At 43.6% G+C, this 10,934-nt stretch overlaps 1 protein-coding gene across 1 annotated transcript; it reads left to right on the forward strand.

Annotated features, from left to right (window-relative positions):
- Positions 1-7,806: 7,806 nt before the first annotated feature.
- LOC134748770 (Krueppel-like factor 6) lies at positions 7,807-9,200 on the forward strand. Its single transcript, XM_063683550.1, has one exon. It carries the CDS (start codon positions 8,208-8,210, stop codon positions 9,060-9,062), a length of 855 nt encoding a protein of 284 aa, XP_063539620.1. The 5' UTR covers positions 7,807-8,207; the 3' UTR covers positions 9,063-9,200.
- Positions 9,201-10,934: the final 1,734 nt, after the last annotated feature.

The following is a 10,934-nucleotide window of genomic DNA, read 5'->3' on the forward strand; positions in this document are numbered from 1 at the left end:
CTACCTAGCCGACGCCTGTCCTTACATGCCTGTTGCAACAGTGCGTGATGTAAGGACAGTTAAGACGATCTGCGATCATCGCCAGGACAGTGTTGGCGCTGGCCCGCACGCGCCGCACCAGCGCGGCGGCGCGCACGCGCATGGTAGCGTGGAAACAGGCCGTGTGGGCCCCCGCGAACATGCCGGAAGCGCTGCAGTAGCGGGGCAGCCCCAACACCGCCCTGAACGCGTTATTGTACTGGACGCGGAGCGCGTTGTACGCTCTCTGCGTGTAGTCCGCCCACAGGCTGCACGTGTACAGCGACGTGCAGTACTCTTTGAAAAGCGTTATCTTCACGACGCTACTACAACGAGCAAGCCTGCGAGCCAACATGTTCGCCCTTACGCACAACGCCCTCCGCTCCCGCTCCATATCCACATCATCCTTGAGGTCCGCAGTAACAATATGCCCTAAGTACTTAAAACTCTGTACTCTATCTGAGCTCCGTTCAGCATGACAGGTGGCACATTCGATAATTTGTTATTGCGGGCCTCAAAGACCATGTATTGGCTCTTCGTAACATTGTAGGTTAAACCGTGACTCACGGCGTACCCCTCACATATTTTTAGCAATCGCCTGAGACCACAGACTGTCGCGCTCAGCAACACCATGTCATCTGCGTAAGGCAAGAAGTCTCGTATTTGTATTCGTACTTCACTCACAGTCCGCCAGGAAGAGCTTCGCTCCTTCTGTTCTACTGACCTTCTGTAATTTGTGGAGTAGGTGTACAATAACCGCAAAAGCTTATAGTCGGTCGTACCTGATAAACGGTTTTCTCCATATTGACCTTACGTATAATAAATGCCATAAATCCGTGAGATATCAACAGAAGCCGGCGGTACCAGCCACCGGTCGCAAGAGATTGCGCACAATTTGTGATCATTTTTATAAGGATGACCATTATAAGTACTGGTGAGATAAAGGAAATTCCATTGCTGTTCAAATCTACAATTCAATCCCTGATTTAAGATTTCTCATTTACAGTTTGTAGTTACTTATACCATTTATTCATTTACATTCATTTATTCATTTAGTTGCATTCATTTATTCATTCATTTAGATTGTAATGGATCTTCATAGTTCTTTGTAATACATATATATATAGGTAGTATTTAGGTAAAATATTTTTGCCTACTCAAGAGCACACCCCAATGAGCAATGTACACATTGGCCTAAATAGGTAATTTAAAATGGGGAAGAGTCGACGCAAACGTCGCAAACACATTTTTGCATCATTTTGGTCACAAACTGTCGTCGCCGTGTGCACACATTGTTACCAGTTTGCGACTAGTTATCCCAAAATCATTCGTTCTTTTTGTTAGTTTCAAACGGAAACTGTCAGAATCAAAAATAAATAAGAATAAGTGACATTAAAACGCCATTATTTTCAAGGCGTAAATATTTATTGTACGTAGATAATAATATGGCTTAGATCACTTGGAAAATTAAATTGCTCGAGTAATTTGATTAAATAAGTCCAATTTTATCAACGCGCCACCACATTATCGTAGTTTGGCCAGCAATTATATTATTTAATCCTCTCTGTCATGATTTTTTTTGACAATTTGGCTGTATTAGTTCCGTTTCTAGTTTCTACACGACAAAAAAGGCCAAATACAGCTTTCTCCGCACGTTTCCTTTGGCAGAATTAATCTTTGTGTTCCTAAGATTTATTTAAGAAGTGGAGCCACCCACATTTTTGTTGCTTTTAAGGGTTTTCAGCTTTAGCGACGTCTGAGATTAATTAACTGTTTAAGTTTGGATATTAAATCAAATTGAGTATCATTTTTATAGATGTAGACTATACCAAATTTCATCTAAATCGGTTCAGCGGTTATTTATACCCCATACAAACTCCCTACCCCTTATTTTCACTCCCTTAAGGGTAAATTAATATTTATAATAAAAACTATCCTATGTCCTTCCCCGGGAGTCCCGGGACTCAAACTATCTCAAGATAAAGTTGAAATCCCGACCTCCACTGGTTATTCGTCAAAAAAGTGTTCACAAAAGTTACCTCAATAAATACCTAATTAAATTATATATATAAATAAGTTTTTGGCAAACAAATTTTTTTTGGTACAAGCTTTTATCGCTGACTGTACATTTAATTCCACATGCAACAACCAATCTCCAATGCCATTCATCGAGACAATTCTACCCACTCCAAACAAACACAATTAGTTTACGTTGTTTTATCACAGAGTTGGCCACCTCCTGTCTCCATCATCAGATCAGCTCCATGTTATGACCTATGCAAAATTTAAGCTATATCGGAAATCGGGAAGTGGGTCAAATTATCAGATTTAGCTTCCAAGATTAAACCCACACTAACAAACTAACATACATACAGACTTTCTAACAGGGCAAGTTAATAAAAAGCTTGTAATAAAACAGCTCCATTATATGGATGCTGCAGGCAAAGCACGCAAACCGTTGAAGATGAGTGGTAGGACCTTGAAATTTGAAAAATAATCTTCCAATGTGGATGCGTTCGGTGATAGATAAGGCCGTGTTGTACGGTTGCGTTCGTGGCCCACAAATGGTCTCGCCGGAAGACCAGCGCTGACTTTAAGGTTAGCATTATGCTGAGGCGGGACCATTTCGTGGTAAACTAGGTATATACTTTTTGTTTTAAATATAATTTTTCTTTGTAATACGTTTGTATGAAATGTACCTATAGTTTACCATGAATAAATGAACTCTATTCTATTCTATTCAATGATAAGAGCAATGTTTCAATACTTGTAAAAATTGTTTTTTTTTTTTAATATTCAACCGCAAGAAGTGTAAATATTAGTAAGTATAGAAAAAAATATACGACTTCTACACGGCCAAAGTCGCGGGAGGAGGCTAGTTTGGAACAGTCGAATTTATATGCAGCTCTTGGACTATACGCGCGTCAGTTGCGCCGCCGCCGGCGATCGACAGCTGAGGCGTAATCGCAATATGCGCGCGATAGACCTTGATTTATTATTTACGTAAATTATTCATTTTTTCATTAAGAAAAAGCGAGCGGTTGACCTGTCTGTCTGTTTAAGTAGAGGGCAATGTTACGACCGTTAACCCGGACCTGCGTTCTTCGAATATACCTATAATTTGAATTAAACGCAAATTCATTTTGATTTTTAATGGGCTGTAACAGGAGATAATGTATATACGGCCATAGTGTATATGGCCGTATAAACTTGATCATAGAGAAGAGTACAATCGCGTACATAGGTATTCTAGTATTTATCTTGACTAATTTCTGGTTGTGACTTATATTTTTAAGTTTAAATAAATAAATAATTAATAAATATTCGACATTCTTACACAAATTGACTAAGCCCCACAATAAGTTCAAGAAGGTTTGTGTTATGGGTACCCACTAAGAATATAATAGAAGAATAGAATTAATTTTGTCCAAAAAACGCTGAAATTTAAAGTACATATTACGTGAGACATACAGAACAACTTATTATTAAGACGCGCTGTCGACTGGTCGCCGGCGACTGTGACTTTCTATAGTTTGTATAGGCGTTTACGCACTTAGTCGTCGGTCGCCCGTGTTTTTAAAATTTAACTTTAAATGAACCAATTAATAATAAGCTAAGTCGACGATAAAGTATATATAATATATAAAATACTTAAATACATAGAAAACACCCAATATCTGTGTTCACTTATTTGTCACTATGACTCGATATAATCTAGATATACTTATCGATCTATCCAGGGAATTTGGAACGGTCAAATCTGTTATCATGCACAGAGAGTGCATGAAGCCACGCCACGCTAACGCCACAACATTTCGCGTTACGGTAGTTACTATACACCCGGTCGGCGGAGATAGCGGCATTACGAACTCGATGCAGGCGACGGCGTCATACTGTCGGAGAGGAGGAGCAACTTTATACCACTCTTAAAGCGGCAAAAGAGGCCCTCACATCAGCCATTGCTAAAAGGAAGGATGAGGCAAGAGAGGAGTTTTTGACCTCTCTTAACCGGGATCCATGAGGGCGGCCATACAAAATGGTACGGAATAAGATGAAACAAGCTACCTCCATGGATTCACTTGAGCCGGAACTCCTCGCCAAAATTGTCGAGCGTCTTTTCCCACAAGCGCCGGAATTTGCTCCTCCAATAATGACCGTCTCATATGAGGAACCGGAGGGCCAGCTTGAAATACCACCAGTTACCGAGGATGAGATGGCGTGGGTCGTTGATCGACTACGGGGGTGTAAAAAGGCACCGGGACCCGACGGCGTGCCTGGGATAATCCTACCCATCGCCCTGAAGCACCTAGGGACCCGGTTAAAAGACCTATTCACCGACTGTCTCCAAGAGGGTGTCATTCCGAGGTGCTGGAAAGAGGGCAGGCTCTGCCTCTTAAGGAAAGATGGTCGGCCGGCAGATGCGCCTTCCGGATATCGTCCACTCGTCTTACTGGACGAAACGGGAAAGGCGTTTGAGCGCATTGTCGTCCTGCGCATTGTCCGACACCTGAGGGAGACTGGCCCGGATATGTGACCGACAATTTGGGTTTCGGGTTGGACGGTCCACCATAGACCATCTCTCTCAGAGAGTTCAGCAATTACGCGGCGGAAAGAGGGGAGGGGATAGTGGCGGTGTCATTGGACCTCGCCAATGCTTTTGGTACCCTCCCCTATACAGTAATTGCAGAGGCACTACGCTTCCACAGAGTGCCGCTCTACCTACGGCGGGTCATAGAGCGCTACCTAACGGACAGGGTAGTGCTCTACAAAGATCAAAACGGCCTCAAACAAAGGGCGATGACCTGCGGGGTTCCACAGGGGTCGGTACTAGGGCCCTTACTGTGGAACCTCGGCTACGACTGGGCAATAAGAGGTGCCCAACTTCCCCGCATGGTCACCATTTGTTACGCCGATGACACAATGGTGGCTGTGCGGAGAAAAGATAAGGCGGAGACTATGCGAAGGGCAGCGGTGGCCGCAGAGCTCACTGTAGACAGAATAGAGCTTTTAGGCCTAAAGGTGGCGTTAGCTAAAACTGATGCCATAATCTTTGGGGGACGAGGGTGGAAGATTCCAGCAGGAACCAGCATACGCGTCGCGGGCGAGGCGGTCCGGATCAGGGCCAACATCAAATACCTTGGCCTCATTCTGGACTGCAAATGGAATTTCGAGGAGCACTTTAGCAAGTTGGCTCCTCGAGTAGTGGGCGCGGCTTCGGCCCTGAGTCGTCTCCTGCCCAATATAGGAGGACCTGGCTCACTGTGTAGGCGCTTATACACAGGTGTTGTGCGGAGTATGGCGATGTACGGAGCTCCCATCTGGGCAGACCGGCTCTCCAGCCGCAATAGAGCACTCCTCCGTCGGCCTCAGAGGGTCATTGCCCTGCGGGTAACAAAGATACAGGATGAGAGCTGACGCCAGGGCGCGCGGAGAGCAGCTAGATCCTGAAGATGGGGAGAGAGCGGAAAGGTGTGCGCTGGACCGCCTTAAAGAGAGGTGGAAGGACCTACTGGAGGATTCCCCCTATGGAACACGCACAATAGCACCAACATTTATGTCTCTGTTTGACCTAATGGTTGACTGGTAGAGAATGCCTTTTGGCATTAAGTCCGCCATTTGTACATTTTTCTTTGCTTGTGCAATAAAGTTTAAATAAATAAAATAAATAAATAAAATAGGGGCAATCCTCCCATCCCTAGATTAGTGGGTTGGAAGAAAGTTTGGCGTCCTCACATTTAGATTGACGCAGGTAATGACCGGGCATGGCTGTTTTGGTCATTACCTGCATAGAATCGAAATGGAACCCACGCCAGTGTGTCATGAGTGCGGTGACCCAGACGATACGGCCCAACACACCCTCGAGGTATGTCGAAGATGGGACACGGAGAGACTTCAGCTCACCAACAATGCTGAAATAGGAGGAGATCTGTCGCTGCACAACGTGGTATCCGCTATGTTGCGCAGCGAGAGACAATGGGATGCGGTTGCCTCCTTTTGCGAAACAGTAATGACGCAAAAGGAGGAAGCGGAGCGAGTGCGTGAAGATGACATTAACGCACACCCGCTACGGCGCAGGCGAAGGGGAAGAAGGCGGTTACAATACATTAACCCAGACGTGTAGATGAGGCTCTACACGTCTGGGGAGGGGTTGTAGCGTTACACAATCCCTCCTCCTTCGGCGCGAGGGTGCCCCCGGTAAATTAGCTGGGGCAGCCGGGGGAGCATCATGATGATGATGACTCGTGACCTCACAATGCTCCCCAATAACGGCAGAGAGGGTAACGCCGCAGGGGAAGTTAGTGGGTATTCTCCTCCCCTCCCTCTGAGTAACAGAGGGAGTACCGGAGGAGCGAGTCCCACATACCATCCCATCCCCAACGGGCCTTCACAGCTCGGGGGTGAGATACGTAAATGTATTTACCCCTGCGAAAAAAAAGGTACACCCAATGACCACACCGCCACACAAAACATCATGGTTTATTACGTTTTACGTTATTTACACTGTGAAGCAACTTTAAAGGAATTTTATCAGAGCCAAGCTCGCGGTGGAAATGGAAGCGGATATGCTTCCTTAGTAGCTTTTTTGCAAAAATAAATTTGTTTTTATCAAACGCAACTATAGGTACACGTCAGCCATCAAAAGTAGCGCATCAGACTATGCGTCAAAAGTATGTATCTACCATTCTTTAAAATATAACTTATAACAAAAAGACGTCTCTAAATATATGTAGAACAATGAGACTGTTACAGATACTATTGAAAGCGAACTGCAGACATATATACCTATATGTATCGCTATTTGGGAAAGTATTCCAAAATGGCACAGATACTTTTGATGGCGCGTTGATTCATCTGCTACTAATTATGCTGAACATAATTTCAAAACTAGATGAAATAGGTACAATCAGCTTTAACAGGAGCTTAGCTTAGGTGCCAAAGACCTCTTCTAAGCGTGAATAATTAATAATACATCTTACAAATGCAAACAAAATCTCTGACATATGTACTCTCTCACGAAATATTTTTTCTTAGACTAATCTTTTGAAAATTATCAGCGTTTTACCTTACAATAAAACGCATATTAAGCGAAATACCTTATCTGAAGCCTATAATTTTAAAATATAATAAAATAGGCTTCAAATAACGGTAGGAAGCTAAATGTAGTGTTATTTTTCCTATTTGGCTTGCATACAATGTAACAAGACGAAGAGTCTCTGTCGGGTCAATCAAACTCAAACATAACAAGCCATATTGATAACAGAGAAAGTGAATGATCCGCCGGTAGGCACAAATGATGTTTATTAAATAGCGCACAAAATTGATATTTTTCTATTTCTTATCAGAAATAATTAATAATGGCTTATGAGTGGTACCTACTGGGTGAATTACATACTGACATGGAATTTTACAAACAGTGCCAATTAAGACAGTTTAAGTACGTTCTTAATGTCAACGTCCGCACCGGTTATGATAAAATTTGCCAAGTAGAAAGCTTGGGGTTGGATGTAAATATAATCTATCCCCCTGGAAGTGGGAGCGAGGAAATGACACAGACCGAACCCCACGCGGGCGGAGCAGCGAACATAGCTAGCTAATTCGTAATAAGGTACTCCACCCCGAGTACCTAACAACTGACAATAATAAAGAACTAAAAACATGGATTAAATTTTCTTAATTCATTCTTAATAGTTTTGTCAAAAATACGCAGGGTGTTCAGTGATTTTATTAACAGAATAGTTACCTCATGTGATATGCGGCTACCTACAGAATATATTAAGAGTCTTCTGAGCTGCGGAAAAATGTCGCGCACCTGCGAATTAATTGTTGTTTACAAACAATTCGACGACACAATCCGTCTGTAGCACCACGCGCGTCGGGCCAGTAGTACGTCTGATAAGGTTTAATCTGGCCGAGCTCTGCGGACATGGATCCGCCGATAATCGCCGATCGCGGTTATCACGCGTCCGCTGCTCGGCGGCGGCGCGCGCGCGCAGTCGTCACTCACTTCGCTCCCGGCCGTTCCACAGCCGGCTGCCTGACTCCATACACGACTATCTTTACCAAGATCCACCAAGTACAACGCTACAGGGACACTTGCATTGTAAGTTAAATTAAAGTCAACTTTAAATATTACTTACTCACCTTTAAAAGCATCTCAGTGAATTTTCGTTTATTATTTCAGGAGCACCATGGTACGCGACGGCAGCAGTACGGTCAGCGAGGACGTGCTCCTTAGCGACGAGCTCCTCTTCGAGTACTCGCCGGCCGAGAGCCTCATTAATTTCGAGCTGCCGAGCCTCGGCCCCGACGCAGACGACTGGCACTTCAGTGACTTGGACATAAATTGTGATGCGTTTGTGAGTAGTAGCGTAAGAAATACGGACGATGCGAGATCTCGATCGCCAGTGCTGTTCGATTTCGCCGATTTGGACAATACTTTCGATTTCGATGAGTTCCTGATGGAAGCTTTGAGTAGTGACCGTTCGAATGACGCGCCGCACTCGGGCTCCGAGACCACGGACAGTAGCGAGGACTCACTGGGGAGGCTGTCGGTTCTGGGCATCGATTTAGAGTCGATACGAGTACAAGAAAGCATCTACGAACCCGAGGAGGACGCGTCGAAGCAGGAGACAGAGCCGAAGACTGAGAAGCGTTCGTGGGGCGAGCCGCAGTTCTGTCCGACGATGGGAGTGTTCCGCTGTCCAGTGGAAGAGTGCGGGAAGGTGTACGCGAAGGCGTCGCACGTGCGCGCGCACCTGCGACGGCACAGCGGCGAGAAGCCGTATCGGTGCACGTGGGGCGGCTGCTCGTGGCGGTTCGCACGCTCCGACGAGCTGGCGCGCCACCGCCGCAGCCACTCTGGTGACAAGCCGTACCGGTGCGGCGAATGTGGGAAGCGTTTCGCCCGGTCCGACCACCTCGCGAAGCACGGCCGAGTGCACGCACGCCGCGCTGCCGCAGCCGCCGCTGCTGCCGCTGCCGCGGCGGCCAACGCCGCCAGAAGGCCTGCCTCCTACGGGTATCGGACGCGCAGACTTGTGTGATTAACGAATCTCCTAGGATATGGACCTACAAGTATTTTTTTCTGCGCGGGCGCGAAATGTTTACGTGAACTTGTCAGATGTCATTTTAAAATGTGTTATGTGACTGATATTTGATATAGTCTTAAAAAAATAAGTAACTTAAGAACAACATCTTAATAGGTAGGTAGGTAAGTAAATGAGTTTGAAGTATCGTCTCGTTGGCTATTTATCTAGAACTGCATGCGCATAATCATAAGATTCAAGTCATAGTTATGGTCTGTGCGAAAATTAAAGATGTTTAATTGATAGGAACATTATCTGGAAAACTGATGGATTATTATATCAAGATGGCAAAAAACGGGTTCCCATTGAAGTTATGTGAATGTGATATACATACTTATGCCGAATATGAAAGCTCATGTCTAAATTCGTTCTAAATACTTTTAAAGTTTGTTGTTGAGAAAATAATTTTTCCCCTCACTAGCTCGGAAAGTTGTCGTTTATCCTTCAATACAAGCGGGGAAAAACGCGTTTTATCCACTAGTGGGGAAAGTAATTTGACCTTGGATGGAGCGTGTTTAAGTAGCTTGACAGATAACAAAACGTAAAACGCTCATGATAATGGTTCGTTCGATATTAATTATCATTAAATAAATGGTTTGAGAATCTAATAAAAAATACCAAATTTAGCTTTATTTAATGATTTTAAGTCATAAACCTTAAAATTCCATAAGAAACGTTTGTTTTTTTATAATGATGTTAAATATAATTCTGAACGCACAAGTTGAGTCGATGCAATTTCAAAACGCATCGTTGACATTTCATACATCAGAAATGTCAACATTGTCAACATTTTTTTTACTTAAAACCTTTTCTCACCGACTCGCGTAAAAATACACAACTTCCAGAGTTTTCTGTTATAATATCGTAAAGAAATGAGTGATTCCAGTGATGAAGATGATCTAACGCCTGTGGATGTTGCACTTTCCTCGCTATAGTGAGGTGAAAAGTTTTGTGTTACACACGGGCGCAAATGTATTTTACTTCTCGTGTGTTGAAACACTCGCTACGCTCAGGATTCTATTTTAGAACCACTCGCTTCGCTCTTGGTTCACCTATAGAATCCTTTCGCTTGCTCGTGTTTCAATTCTACACTCGCGGGTAAAATACAACTTTGCACCCTTGTATAACAAATAACTATAATATCTTAGATATAAGAAAGTAGATAGGTTTAAGTAAGTAAGTAAGTAAGTGTTTTATTTGTAAATATAGGTACAATTACAGTGGTGGTCAGTTTATATAATTATGTACAGTTTCACTATATTTTACCAAACGGCGTACAAAAACATTGAACTTAATACTAGAAACTATAAACTATCATGCTCAACAAGTATGAGTTTGTAATTTATATTAGTTTATAATATTATTTTCACCTCAGCAGCTCGAACAAGCCTACTTTTGTCACTCCCTGGAGTAGCTTTTTAAGAAACAAAGTAGCTTTTTAATTTAGTGAAGGCCATGAACAGCCGCTTCATACTTCGGGGTCTATTACAAATTCAAAATACATTTTAACCTTTAATATGCTGTCACTACTGAGGTGGTTATTTGTTATACAAGGGTGCAAAGTTGTATTTTACCCGCGAGTGTGGAATTGAAACACGAGCAAGCGAATGGATTCTATAGTTGAACCACGAGCGAAGCGAGTGGTTCTAAAATAGAATCCTGAACGTAGCGAGTATTTCAACACACGAGAAGTAAAATACATTTGCACCCGTGTGTAACACAAAACTTTTCCCCTCACTATAGCGAGGAAAGTGCAACATCCACAGGCGTAAGATCATCTTCATCACTGAAATCACTTATTTCTGTAAGATATTATAACAGAAAACACTG

Source organism: Cydia strobilella, chromosome 17, assembly GCF_947568885.1.
Source record: "Cydia strobilella chromosome 17, ilCydStro3.1, whole genome shotgun sequence".
NCBI lineage: Eukaryota > Metazoa > Arthropoda > Insecta > Lepidoptera > Tortricidae > Cydia > Cydia strobilella.